Source organism: Agelaius tricolor, unplaced genomic scaffold (genome assembly GCF_023055355.1).
Source record: "Agelaius tricolor isolate 1412-34295 unplaced genomic scaffold, bAgeTri1.0.p SCAF_1, whole genome shotgun sequence".
Taxonomy (NCBI): Eukaryota; Metazoa; Chordata; class Aves; order Passeriformes; family Icteridae; genus Agelaius; species Agelaius tricolor.
Window position 1 is genome coordinate 37,617,248 of NW_027269261.1, and position 15,614 is coordinate 37,632,861.

The 15,614-nt window shown below is 36.6% G+C and overlaps 1 protein-coding gene across 1 annotated transcript in view; it reads right to left on the reverse strand.

The window, feature by feature from the left end:
• PRKN (parkin RBR E3 ubiquitin protein ligase) overlaps nt 1-15,614 on the reverse strand; it is a 674,995-nt gene that overhangs the window by 261,151 nt on the left and 398,230 nt on the right. The window contains exon 7 of the mRNA XM_071430404.1: nt 5,646-5,782. Within this exon, the coding sequence (XP_071286505.1) occupies nt 5,646-5,782 (137 nt within the window). The remainder of the gene's footprint in view (nt 1-5,645; nt 5,783-15,614) is intronic.

The window sequence follows — 15,614 nt, forward strand, 5'->3', positions numbered from 1 at the left end:
TGTTTTGTAGATTTGAAGGCTGTTTAGATAAGAAGTTGGCAATCTGTAGCCACAGAAACAGCACAAAGACTTGAGGGAACAAACCTCAGATGTCACTGCTTGAACTTCAGTCAACAGTGAAAATGGAAATGAAAGAGCTGCTGTGACTTCTAACTATGTCCTTTGAGCTAGTCTCATGAGCTTGTGCCAGTAAAGGAACACAAAAAAGCACTTGATACACCATTAGTTCATGTTTATTTTATGACCACAGTGAGAGGAGAATGCAGAAGACCATAAAAAAATTTTCAGGAAGCTACTTCAGGAAACTTCTGCAAATTCAATTAATCCTTGAGAATAAAAATCTGGTTTATCCATAGGTTTTTGGTTCCCTTCTCTGTCAAAGTCTGCTTCTGTATGCTCAGATATTTCATACCAACAAGAAATTACAAAAATTTGACTGCTGCCAAGAATTTACCAGCTCCAAAATATTAAACTTGAAGAGTACTTTGCATTAATTTCTAAATCCGTGAATGTGTGTGTTTTAATCCTTTTTATTTTATTCCTCTAATAATCAGTCCCATTTCCCAAATTTTGTGATTTCCTAAGGTATCTCAAATATGTTTAAGCAGTGTTATTGGAGAACACAGACTTCAGAAACTGCTGACATACTGAAGCTTCACACCAGGAAACTCTTATTTCTTGTACCTGTTCTTGTAACTGGCTCCCTTTAGGCCCCACCAAACTATGCATGCTTCTACATTACATTCCTGAGAAGGTTCTGTTCCAGAACACTGACCTTCACTTTAAACCCCCTTGCATACTTACACCTTCTGAAATTGGTTGCAGCTTTTGTCCATAACAGAAAAGAGTCAAACACACTATTTGGTGTGGTCAAATCACAGTTTTCCTCCTCCCTTCTACTTGCAAACTTTGCTTAAGCTGTTCATTCTCCCCTTTTCTACAAGGGTACTAGGATTTTGAAAGATGATTCAGAGATTCGTGACTGCATTGACATACTGTTATTATACAAATAGCATGTAATGTGGATAAAAAAATTAATCTAACCCTAGAAGCTTTCCTTCAGTGGAACGTGGTTCTTGGGGCAATTTATTATACTTTAAAGCTTTAGTCCTTTTTATTATCAGTTCCATACACAAATTGGGGTAATTCTCCATATTTATTTATATATCTGTGGTAAAATCAGATTACTTCCAGATAAAATACTGTTTTATAGTCATCAGGAGAACTGCATCTTTTATCTGGATTCCTCTAAAATACATCATGCATATAATTACTCATAAGAAATAAAGTGATGCAAAGATGTTTTTGCAAAGTGCCTACAGCAGCATAAAACCTTCCCTTTCCTAGGTATCACCAACTTTTCTACTACCAAAGAATTGTGGAAGTCTGTTTTACATTGGGGACCAAGATTCATAATGCTCTAATGCTATTTCAAAAGTGCAACTGCGTTCATAGGAAAAGAATGTGTTTAAAAGAGGTAATACATTGTATATTTGTATATAATTCCTTCTTTGAGGTAATGCTATAAAATTCTTTGCCCTGCACAGTAGCTAAATAACCATAAATGATCTTTCATGCATATGCAAATCCATCCCTCTAAGCACCTTATTAATTATTTCAAAGATACTTGGAGGTCACCACTCATGGAAATTTCTATGCATGAAGCCTCATTAATACAAGACACCACACAGAGAGATGAGATAGATTTTTGTTGCTATTTAACAAGGGCAGAGAGTATAATCTGTAAGATTTAGTTTTTTTATTTTAATGACCAATGGAATTCGGCCAGCTCCTCTGCACTTCTGCAAGTGCTTCCTCCGAGCTGCTGCAGTGGCTTTGAGTGGTGGGGCTGCTGCCACACTCCTGTGAACAGCTAATCCTATCAATGCACTGCTACTGTGCTCAGCGCTCTGCTCCTCCAGGCTGCCTCTTCTCAGCTGGAGTTCTGCTGCCTGGCACTCGATTAGCAGCTGAACACTAAGGAATTAATGTTCTTCTTCTAAAAATCACAGCAATGACACATTTTGTTTTGGAACAAAGTGAAGCTATGGCACTACTGAGGTGATATATCATAGCTCATCAGCTCAGATGATAGCTTTGTTTTGAAACCGTCTTATCTCCTGCTTAATTAGGCCCCATAATAGAAATCAAAGCGAAGCAAGGATATAACCACACAAAATACCTGAATGCAATGAAAAAAAATGCATCCTCTGGCACATGTGTGCCAGGAAGCAAGAAATTAAACCTACTTGAGAAGCCCTGTTTATCTGAAATCCCTAGATCCTTTCCAGCTCAAGTTATCATACACTTGTGATGATAACACTGATCTCGTCTGTCACAGTGACCCTTTGCTGTAGCAGCTGCTGTTTATTTTTATTCTGTTGTGTGTATGGTGCTTTCACCTCTAGGTTGATCCAATAAAAGATATAAAAAACTTGCTATGTTGGTACATTCCCTTGATAAAAATCGGGAACAGTGAGTCAAATGTTAATGGAAACTGCAGGCTATGTTCATTATGTTATCTCTATTTTTGAAAAACACTAGAATGAACAGAACTAATTGGAAGTGCCAACTATTTAACTATGCTTAATTACAAAATCAAACCCTCCTGTAGAATTTGAGGGCAATGTGTGCACGTATGCCTTGAAGAAATGTGCCAGTTTTTAAGTAAACCTACCCTTACATGAAAATGATCAAATAACTTTTAAAAATCCAAACCTCAAACTTCAAGACATCACAAACACTATTTCAGCATTAGTCTGTGGTGTTTAAAAATACATGTTTAAATGCAGACTCTTTTAGGCTCTCTGTGCAGCCTGGTCAGCTACCATAACATAAATCTCATCAGAGTGAATATGACTTTGTTTTGTATTCCTTTTAGAAGAAGGCTCAAACAAACCTCTATCTTTTCAATAAAGCTCAGACCTAATGTTTTTTTTTACTTTGAGTCATTCTCTATTAGATATAACATGTATTAAACCCACACTGCCAGAATAAGAAAGGTCTTGTTGTCATTCCTGTCAAGGAGAATTCATTTGAGGCTTCACTGAGGTAATTAGAAAAAGCTGTGTCAAATAGTACTTTACCATACCCATCTGTAAATACAAACTGCAAATTGCAGTTGCAAAATGAAGATTGTGAACTGTAGACTGTAAAAATGCCATCTTATGTTATTCAGTAGAAGTACCATGATAAGTGGAAAAGAAAATCGTGTGACACTGCTGTGAAAGTTTCTTAAGTGAATTCATTGATGAGAGCTGCTGCATCCATAGTTGTGAAGCACGCTAAAACCCCTTAGGTCTTAAGAGTAGGAAGAGGTTGGCAACACAGGCATGCCTCCTTCTCACAGATATGATGAAACAGTCTCATGACTTTCTCAAAGAACAAAAAATAATCATCAGCTCCCAACTAAAGTACAACTTAATACTAGAGACAACCAAATGACCTGTATATCAGAAAGTTAGGTTCAGATAGCTGCAGAAATGAACTGTGAAGTTACAACAGCTCTGTTTAGATTCTTCATTCTGCAAAGTACCCCAAAAGAGAATAGTTCCAAGTGCATTTTTTTAAAATGCAAAACTGCTAACATAACAGAGAAAACTGACAGAGGCAGCAATCAATGAGAGAGAAAAAGTATTGCAATTATATTACTATTACTACTGCTATTAGAATTGCTTTAAGGTTTATTATTTTAAAAAAAACTTTCCAGTTTGGGGAGTGCTGAAACTTTAGGATTAGCAATATTTTAGTCTTGCCATATATAGCTATTATAACACTTGGAGTACAACACAGCTGAGACTAGACTGGCAGCAATAGCTTCTTTCCCATTTCCTCAGCTGAACTCTATCTCACTTGAACAGCACAAGTACACCATCCTTTGTGCATCCTCTACAGCATGCCTTTCTTAAGCCAAACCCATGCCTTCCTCTCCACTCCAAGACTGAAATTGCAACCCTGAGCACCCCAGCACCATCTTTTTGTGTATTCTCCTCATCCCTACTCTGCTTCCACTGCTCAATTCCCATAATGTTCAACTTCAGCAAACAGAAAAGAGAAATAGACTGGCAGGGGTAAAAACTTGTGAAAACTTTTTAGTCTCCTCTAAGAGAAAAAGAACTGCTGAACTGAGCAACTGGAGTTGAAAATATATGGAAAAATCCTAATACAAGTTTAGTGCAGCATGACTAGCAATGGGTTTACAGACAGAAGAGGCAGAAGGGTCATTAGTTTGACATGTCAGCCTGATCTGGAGGAAGCTCTCTGATACCAGGCACAGCAGCAAGGAGGCCCACAAGCGAGGAGAAAGATGAGCTGCCTGCTGTACCCCTGGCATAACTGATCAACCTAAGGAGCTAACAGAAGAAAATGGAAGAAAACAATAAAACAAGGGGAAAAAGGAAGGATTCTACTCAAGCAGCTTATTAATATGTGTGGGAGCAGCAAATGGATTAACTTCTGGAGAAGCAAGGAAGGAGGCTGAGAGTACAGATTGACCACACAGTACAATGCTAATGTAAAGGTCAAGGAAAGAACACTGGGTCTAAAGTTCCCGTTCAGTTTCTCATGACAAGTTTTCCTACAAAACATTAAAAATTATTTTGTGTAGGATGACATCAGTGTGTAAATGCAGTAGCTGTTTAGGGGGAAGTAAAATAAGACCTGGCAACACAGCACATAAACAGCATTTCTAGTGAAATGTAAAGAACCATTGCTTGCTTGTTCTTGAAGTAATTAAAAATAAATAATTTTAAATATTTCTTACTGTTGTACTTTCAATATCGTCAAGGCATGTTTTCAGATTAAATAGATGCCACTCTAATAAGAACTTTTGTCAATTTTTCTCCCATCTAGTGGGGTTTGAAACTTATTTATCAGCCATTCAGGTAACCAGGCAAACCTATCTTCTAGGCAGCTTCTAATATGCTGTAAAATTATTCTCATACCATGATACAGCACTTAAGACAAACATATATGCTCCCATTTTAATTTAACACCAAGAAAAAAGAATGCTCTGTATAGAATATACTTCTTCATAGCAAAATTTTTGACAATTTTGCAGTCCACATGCCAGTGTAATTGAATCAATTCTCAAAACAAATCTTCTATATTCTATTTAACTCTTTGTTCAGTTAAGTCAAACCTTGTTTCCTACTCAAGTAAACACGTAACTACATTTCATTCAAAGAGGTGATAATTAGCAATAATAACTTCACCAAAAGGAAGAGTATTTAAAATTCCTGTCGCAGTCCTTTTTCATTAGTGCTTGAAGACAGACCAAGAAAGTTAATAATTTACTTAATTTGAAATTGAAAATGTGGAGGTCAAGGTGTTTTGTTTTTTTTTTTTAAACTGGAGTGTAATGCTATCATCTGGTTGCACTTCATTATTATAAAATACTAATATGAAGAAAGTAAACATTTGATTTTAAAAGAAATGCCCTTTAAAATCCAGTTAATTCTCCAGTTTACATGCTTAGCAAAATCCACTTCAATATTCAAATATTTTCTCCAACAAATTAAACAACTCCTATGAACGCAGTATAATTCCACTGATTTACACAAAATTAATAGGTGCTAAAAAAATAATATTATCCTGAAATCAAAATTACATTAAAAAAATTATAAAAAAAACCAGCAGAAACATACCTACACAGGGAAGGGAATAGCCAAGCTCTGGGTCATGGATGAACTGGCGGTCATTCAGCATGGTTACACAGTACAGATGGAAGCAGTCCAGGCAAATGACATGGCGATGCACACATTGGAACACAAGCACAGGACTCCTGTTAAAGACAAAGCAGTGAGAGTGATGAACAAGGACTGGACTGAAATCCAAAGAAAGCTTCATTTCAAACTTCTAATTTAATAGTAATTTTCAATTCACAGTACACAGGATAATTACATATGTAAAAACAGATTTTACCCTGGCATATTGCAGCACTTTTAAAAAGAGATGGTTTCTAAAATGAATCAGATATGAAGAAATGGAAGTAAAGTTTTACTGAAAGTTGAAACTTTACTGAAAACTGAAACCTAAACCAAGAAAAAAGTCCTTTAGTAACAGATATCTTTTATATGAGGTGAAGAAAGATCATATATGGTAAAACATCAAATGGTGATAGGTAAGATAAAATAGGTATATGACTATCTAGGGAAGTAAATATTTTGTGAAAACCACCATGTGCCTTCAGCCTCTCAAGGCAGTCATTTGAACTCTGCAAGCAAGGCATTCTCTTAATACTAATGAGTAAAGTAATTCAGCTTCTGATCAGAAGTGTGTGATTCAGTTTGGGAGTGAGACACCTGAACTTAAGTGCTGGGCATAAATACGGTACATGAAAAATTCCATATGTAAGTGAGATATTCCTGCTACGGTTGATACACTTAGTGGAGGCTGGAGCTGATCAGCCTGCAGTTACCTGCAGCAGGGTGAGCTGAGTCTTTTATTTGTTTCCATTGCCTGTATAGGGTAAGCCTCCATGGACCATTCCAGGAGTGCAGGCACCCATCACACATGCAGAGACTAAATAAAGCTACCCAAGCCTGACAGAATGCTGCTTGTGGAGATGCAGAGAGGAAACACTTGAAATAAGTGAGGACAAAGAGTGTGACTCCTGAGCTGATCTGCACTCAGAGACTCTCCAGTGACAGTCACAGCAAGGAAAGCCAGAGAGCCAGTGGTTTCCAAAAGCCCATCCAGGACCAGCACACTGAAGGTGAAAGAAAAATTGAGCAACACAGAAAATATTACACACACGTGAAATGTGCCTTCACTGCAGGAACATGCTGATCAAACCTAATGGTTTTGCTCTGATATAGGCTAACTTCTGTTAACCCCTGATGGACATAACACAACTGTCTGTTCCAAAGTAAAGTGTGCTATACACTATTTCTTATCTTTCAGAGCTATTACCAACCTCAAGTCTCAACATGGCAAAAAATAAAGAGAGATGTGTTAAATTGAACACAAGAATGAGATTCCCATTCAAATGTTGAATTACTTTACTCCTTTAATTTGCTTGTGAGTGAACACAGGCACACATTCACCCCAAATTTCAATTTTTTAGTTACTTGTAAGAAGTATACTTATTTTTAAAAATAATAGTATGAATTCTCACATATTTATGGTACTCCAGGAGACAAGTATTGAAATACAAAGTGAAATACAGCAGGACTTGTGATAAAATCATTATGGTTAGAAATACTGATACATTTTCTCTAAAACCTGAGATGATGCTTTGAAAATCCCCTGAAACAGTAAAACACAAAGACTTCAGTGTGGGAATACAGCTTCAAAATGTAATCAGTAATTTCACATACTGTATACAAGCATTTAATCTTCCATGAAAATATGTTTTAGTATTGTACATACTATATAATTCATGGCAGTGTGTTAGTACCTCCAAAAATATAATCTCTGTGTTTTAAGGATTTTCTTGAATAAAGCAGCTTAAAACTGAATTAAATAAAACCTCCCCATTACTAATCCTTATTAGTTGCCCACTTGCTGTTCTGAATGTACCAAATAATAATTTTAAAAAAACAGCTGTAAGGCAAAATGAGTTTAGCTCTGGACAGTCCCCAAGTCATTATGGAGATGTAGAGAAACAGTTGCCTTGTCCCTACAGTGCAGAAGTCCCTGTGGTCACCAGTCAAATGTAACCTTCAGAAAAATTAGAAACACTTTAGAAAATACCCTAACATGTCTTCATAAATTGCAGATTTAATAAGATTTGCCTATAGTTTTAATGGATATCTCACTTTAAGGGTTAATTGCTCTTTTTTATTACTTCAGTGTCTGAGTATCTTTTCTAGTTTCATGGGAAGCTCCCTGTTTCTAAATTCACACCTCTCTGACCTTTACTTCAAAGACAAAATACATGTGTGTGGTGAGATGCATAAGAGAAGGCTGTCAAAAGTGGAGTATCTTAAAGCCAGGCCAGAAATGAAAATAGTGTTATTAATATAATACTTCCACCTAAACTTGTATGAAATCAATACTAACAGCACTTCATTATGCAAATGAACTACTATGCTCAGTTTCTGCCATAAATTATTTTGAGATAATTGATTTTGCTTCTTAATGTATCACAACTGTCTAAATTAAAATTAAAGTCTTCAGAAGGGGTATAGCCATACATGTACATATTTAACCTGCGCCTTTATTTATGTTAAATTTATCTTAAATAAAGAAACTGCATCTTTATTTTATCTTAAAAAATGCTATCTTTTAACACCATCAGACTCCAAGCAATGTGTACAAGACAGATATAAATCTGGGTTCTGACTTTGTCAGAAAAAACAAGCTTAGCTCTCACACTGCCCGCTAATATTTCAGCCCAGGCTATCTGTGTCATAAGGCTTTGAGAAACTCAATCTGTATGCAAGGCAGATTGATCCAAATTCATTTGGCATTGGAGCAATTGCTGCAGTCCAACATTTGCACATTTTGTATCAAAAGAATCCAATTCTAGTTTAAAAGGGACATAAAAGTCTTGTTCCTGAGATCAGTAAAGATGAAGATGTAGAGATTACGATCACAATGCCCAGGTGAAGTTAGTGAATACTCATTTAGGATACACCAAGAGTTATTGCTAGAATCCTTGCTTGTACAAAATGCAATTTATTTTAGAAAGGATTATTATGAAAGTAAAAAAAAAAATTGCCACAGTGTAACAAGGTCCCTTCCTCAATCTAACACAACAGGCTAGTAATGTAAATCTGACATATATTTTAGAAAGTGTTTCATAGGTTCCATTTACATAATGTGTTTGGCTGAATTAGAGGCTTCATGAGAATAATATATAAGAAAAATGTTTCTCACAGCAAGGGATAAATTGGTCCTTTTTGTTCACCAATTAGGAATGTAACCACTTTTAAAAATTGAAAATCCAACATTACAATGCATCACTGGAAATTCCCATAATAAGTAACTCACTCCTGTGCTTGGATTCCTTTTCATTAGAATTTTATCAGTGTGCATTGACTTAAATGAAAAAAGAAAGGGGACCTTAAATCTTTCTGCTTTGTGTTAGTACTGTTGGATTAACTGTGGCCCAACAACAGCAGGGGTGGAAGTGATTTCTGGTCCATAAGCCCTTTCCTCCTCCCCTCCAGAACAGCAAGGTACAGATAATTCTCAGACAGACTACCACAGGATACTGGCTAAAGAAAGATACAAAGACTTGATCTTGTTTAGATAAGAAGCATTCTGAGAAATTGATTGTTCTGGTACACCCTGAAAATCTCATGATGGTTATAATTGTATAGAGATTGAGTCCAATGGCTATGAGGGGCTACTTAGCATAAGGAATTATTTGTAGACCTAACAGTGGATCAGTTGATATATATTGCAATGCCTACTGGAAAATATATGGGGTAATTTCTCTCTTGCTTGGTCCTTACTCTTAATGTTTTGAAAAAAGCTAGACTGAATAAAGGTTAAACTGCACACCACATATATGAGACCATTATTTTTTAGAAAATATGAGTAGCCACAGACTGAAGCACTTTAGGGCAAGGAATACATCTAAGCCTGCAGAAATATGTGAAAATCATGTTGGACAAATCTGTGAAACCGCCTTGAGGTCATTTCTAGGTGACAGTTGGATTTTTCTCACCTCAATCTCAAAATCTTAACCAAATAATAACAAAAAACCTTAGCAGATGTCTATAAGGCTGCCTTGATGGGATTACAGTCAGCAAGGCAAAAATAGCCATGTGGAGTTCCTTTCTCTGCAGTAAATAAATATGAATGCACACAGCTATATCAGAGTCTTTAACCCCACCTATGAGTACTATATTTATCATTAAACACTTCTGCATTTATAGCACATTTTTCCACTATGTCAATTTGTACTTTGTCAATTTTCCACTTTGTACTTTCCTGTACTTCAAAAAGCTTACTATATAAGCACTGTGAAATAATTTAATTTCTGAATGGATCTCCATGTCATTCTAAAGCAGATCTATTTGAGGTTTCAGGTCAGCACCATTCAAGAAAAGGTGAATCACTGAAAAAAATGTGTAAGGGGAAAAAAAAGGGGAAAATATAAACTTTGGTGACATGAACACTACAGGCACTCTCCTGCTTCATAAACAATCAAAAGAAAAAACAAATAATATCCTTGAGCAGCAGTCATTCCATATTGTCTCCATTCTTGCAAAAGAAGAAAATTAAAATGCCTAAATAAGCCAAATTATTCATCCATCATGTGGCTTCCTCATAGAACTGTATGTAGGAGAATATAGTCTTCTAATTCCTACAAAGCTGGCGACACTTCTGGCTTTCCTGTCTATCACACACATTCCACAATCTTATGCAAAACTATTGAAAGACTTGCCTGTTTATGATACTTAAAGTGCATGGTTTTCCTACCATGAAGATACTTCTGGGAACTTTCTGATTGAATATGTTATTAAAATATATTAGAATGATGCTAATATTTCTATAAAATAAAAATATAGAAAGTATAGAAAAATTGCCACAGTCATTTAGAATATAGGTTTAGAATTTATACAGTTTGGAGGAAAGTAGAGCAGCAAATCCTGCTTTCTAATGAGCAATATTTTATTATGGATTAGTAAAAACAGTGACCTATCAATTACAGGAAACTTGTGAGTAACAATCCAGGTCCCAAATATTTAGACAAGTGTAGGCATTTGAAATGGGTATAAAGACCTTACCTGAGAAAAGAAAAAGTACTAAGAAAAGTACTAAGAAAGTAATATCAGATATAACTTTGCAGTCATGAATCCATCCTTCATGGACGTTAATGAACAAAAAAATTACATCCCTACATTTGCTTTCCTAAGGGATGAAAATATATTTTTACATAGGGTGTTCTAATTAAAAAACCCAGTACAGAAAAATATAGTATTACCAGAAAACTAAAATATTAAATCCCTTAAAACAACACCAAAACCCTGTTTTTTGTCTTTGATCACTTGCCACAGAATGCATCAAAGGTCATGAAATGAAGGTTATGAACACCATGAGACAACACTGTGCAAGCTTAAATTTTCTGGCTGTTCTTCTGTATAAAAATGTATTCTGACCCACAGCTGTTAACTTAAAGAAGCACTGGCAAGTGAAATCTGACCTATTTTCTCCTCTGTTACATGTTTTGCTGTAAAATGTGCTTTCATGTTTCTTATTTCTACTGGAAAGCAGCGCCAAGAGGCTAGAACCCAGAAACAGTCTGACTGTGCTAAACCAGAAGGTAAGAGGAGAAAACAAGCATGCTTAAAATTAATGCTCATGATGGCAAGTACTCCTTTCAGCACTGTTCCTGTTAACTGTGCTGTTAAGGGTTTTCTCAGGGTATGGAAATGACACACATTATTGCCTGTAAAATCTCTGCTCTCTGGCAGGAAACAGCATCTGCTGCCTGAGGACATGGGCAAGGGGATTCTTCATTACATGCACTGGTACATTCAAATTATTACCTGGTACTGTGTGTTTGCTCTGCCTGCTTGCTCAGACATGCCTTGTGTGAGCTCTGTGCTCAGGCACAATAACCACCCTTGACACTAGTGGCTGAATCTTATGATATCAAGGAGTAGAAGGTGATCAGGCTGGAGGAGAAACATCCTGTAATCTTTCAGATTCAGCTCACAGTGCTCCTCTGCGCAGCAAATAACCAACAAATCAGACGTGCTTTGAAAGAAGATGGGTAGAACCTGCTCCTTTTCCTCCATCTGAGCTTGTAAAACCTCACTAATGTTCCACTGGAGAGAAAAGGAAAATACCTTGGTAACAGAAGGAAAAGACAGAAGTGAACAAAGGCAGCGGCCCATAAACTACCCTAACCCAAACCCTGGTTTGCTTGCTGGTTACCATTTGTAGCTTGCTGAGCTCCAGATTGCTGTGAACTGATTCCTCCATACTGGCACTTTGGCAATGACTTCCCAAACCTGTGTCACTTTTACTCTTGGCTTTAGCCACCAAACGGTGGCAAATGCTTCTTTCACCCCTCCCTAGATTTAAGCCAGGTCACAGCAGACTTTGCTCTCCTCTGAGGCAGCACCCAGCCCTTAGCAGCACAAGCAAAACTGCTCATCTCTGACAGTCCACAGCAGTCACACACTCCTGATAGCCCAAGAGTCTTCCTTTCACAGACTCATAACCCTCTGACTAGAGACACACTGTAAGAAATCAGTATCATTTATTTCTCAGGAAAAAAAACCCAAAAACACATCAAGGTAACCAATGAAGTTGGGAAAATGATGGGATAGCACAATAAGAAGAAGAACCATTTTCACCTGTACCATTCCCAGCCCCAAACAATCCTTCAGTAATTAAGGAAGAACAAATGAAAAAAGTCAAAATGTCGTCATACTCTAATGAAATTTTTTTCTCCTGATTGGTCTCACTGGGCCTGTTGAGGTACTGTTAATTCCTTTCAAGAGTTTAATCCTTATATAGTAATCTTATTTTGGTTTTACTCTCAACATCTATGCTAGTAAAATTAATATTGTCAGAAAATGTTCTTATGCCACTGGAATGCAACTGTCTATGCTGTTAAATTGTAAGAATGGGACCTGACATGGTTTTTAGGCTTGCCAAATAGCAAAGTCCCTCACAGTTCTTGGGCATAGTCCAGGGGTTACTGTGTGCTGTCTTCAACAGGCAACAGCAGTGTGCATGTGGACACTCAGGTTTAAAAACTAAGAGTCCTGTAATACAGATTTATGACAACAGAGCTTTAGTTTGGGACTCTTTTCTTATTACAATCTTACCTTACCAAATTTTTTTTTCTTATTTTCTGTTCCCAGAATCAAACCTTTTGAGATAGCCTGTAATAATCAATGTTTCTGTAAACACTTTTTACAGAAGAATGTTTCTAACACAAAAGAGAAGACACAATCATGAGCTCTTTTTGCCTTCTTGGGGATACTTAAATCCCTGGAAAAGGTACAGGAGGAAAAGAATATTGGATATTATCTTAAGGGATGCTATCATATTATACTTTTCATTCCCTGGGACTCCAGGAGGGAATAGAACTTTTGGATAAAGCATGTCTCCACTGAGTAAATTTCACTTATTCTCTTCCAGTTAGCTTTGAAAATACACCCTGGTGCATGAACTTTCGGACTGTATTTCTTAACATATAGAAGAAAAAAAAGACTGGAAAACAAAGGAAGGTAGAGAAGCAGAGAAGAGGGGAAAGAAAGATGGAAGAAGGAACAGAAGGTAGAAGGGATACATTAAATGCATTTGCTCTTAGACAATTATCTTTCACCACCTTAAAATTATGTTTTATGCTTTTTCTCATCTTTCTTTTCAAATAAGGATATTCAATTTATATGTTGATCCAAACAATAACTTGAGGGTGCTTGCCATTAAATGAGTCTTCAGTCTGAGCCAAAGACATGATTATTATCTTATAAAAAAAAACCACCCTAAAGCTATTGTTATAACAAGACATTTCTTTATAGAAATCCCACTTTTTTAGCATCTCACAGTCTTTAAAATATACAGATAATATTTTACTCTTTCCTCCTCAAGGCAAATACCTTAGCATAAATGTCTAAATGCAGTTATCTGAGAACACCTTCTACATCAGCACTTCCACTCAAGGGAAAGAACAAGCCTTGGGCTAGCAAGTCTCACAGAAGGCATTCTGACTTGGCAGATTTTAAGTGTTCAAAGCAGTCAATTATCTTTAGTAATCTGAAGAAAATAGTTTGCAACATCCAGCAGAAAATTGTACTAGTAGTCAAAGTGGCTTCATTATGTCATATTCATATTGTGAATTTCTGTTTCTGATTTTATTACAGCCCTGTGTCACAACTGTAGAATTTCAATGTCCAACATGCACCCAAATCTATGCTTAAATTTAATTTCCCTCCTCCTTCTTCCCTACATGCCAGCTTCCAGCACTTAAAAGAGTAAATGGAATCAACTGTTAAAGCAGCTTACTTCCCACCTCACACATAGCTGGTTATGTGGGCTGACACAGAGTGAGGGAAAAGGCATATGGATTTTTGATCTTTCCAACTAGAAAAAACCAACAAACACCACCACCATCACACCCTCCCCACCCAAGTTAAGTTGTAAACTCAAACAAATTATTATAAAGTTTGGGAAGCATAACTTCTGAATTTGTAACTGGGACAATTAAAATATGCAGAAAATTCTCAAGATGTATAGTTATTGAACCCAATTAGAAAGAAGATTCTGGAAGCTCAAATAATTTTAGGTGCCTGTTTTCTATTTAATCTCCACACCCATTTTCATTAGTTTTATACTGCCTGATTGAAGGCTGCCTGGCTGGTCATCTTTCCAGGAATGTACCTAAGTATGAGGTCTCAGGTAATGTACTGCTCTTTGTACAGGAGTACAAATCCTGTACAAAGGATCTTTGCCTACCTGACCTAATAATCTGTGTAACTCTAAGGAAGACTGACATCAGTCTAAATAGAACTTTGCATTCCCATAGGAATTCCAGATCTTGATACCCAAACAGTGTGCAGAGTACAGTGAAAGTCAACAACAAAGAGACCTGTGAGATTTATCCCTCTCCTACACTTACTGAATATTGCAGGAATGGAAGAAAGGGAATTCACAATACTACTTTATAATATCATTCTGAAAATCATGTTGAAGCTGTTTGTGATGCTAACAAGAACTGACTTATGACAGAAGACACACTGTAGAAAAAAAACTGTGTTGGCCATTCCCTCTCTTCTTAAGCAGAACAGGTTTTCAGGTAATGCAATGATGATATACTATTCATATAAATGTCACAGAACTTATATGAAGACTCTTAGTGGAAAATGATAGTGCCTGAAAGGGCACATATCTCAGAGATCTCACTAAAACTTCAGTGTTGTCCAGCTTTCCCTTGTTTTGCTAAAGCAGCTTACTTCCCCCCTCACACATAGCTGGTTATGTGGGCTGACACAGAGTGAGGGAAAAGGCATATGGATTTTTGATCTTACCCTCTCCTTGTCCTCCCTGACCACTTCCTTAAAGAAAAGGATGTAGCAAGCAATCTCTGCAGATTTCTCATAGGGGACATAATAGCCACAGTTATCAGCACTAATGAATAGTTTTGACTGCTCATGTCTATCTACAACTTTCCCAGAACACGTGGATCATTCCCACATTTCATACTGACTCTTCTGTTACACACCCTCTCTGCTGGAAGAAGCAACCTGGCCTTGGGAGAGAACCTTAGGAGGTTATAGGTAGAAATTTGATACATATCCCAGTAATTTCTAAGGGGAAAAAAAGAAAAAAAGGAAGATAAATTCAAAAATAATAAAAGGCATTCACTAAGGTAAGTTATCTTCTGACTTCAACTTCCTTTTGACAACTCCCTGAACACACCATACTTAACTGCATAGGGGCTGGTGTCTGAATTGTAGTCTAGCTATCAGGAAAATAAAGGAGGAATAAAAAGAACAGGGAAATAGAATGGAAAACAAGGAAACCCACAATTTGACATAATAATAAATAAACCTTGTTTGACATGTGAAAAAATAACCTGAAGATGTTTTGCAATCAACATGGATAATATCACTACTTAACTTCATAATCTACCTATATTTATTCATAGGATGATCAAACCATAAACAATATACAGAAATCTTTCAGTCCAAACTGTG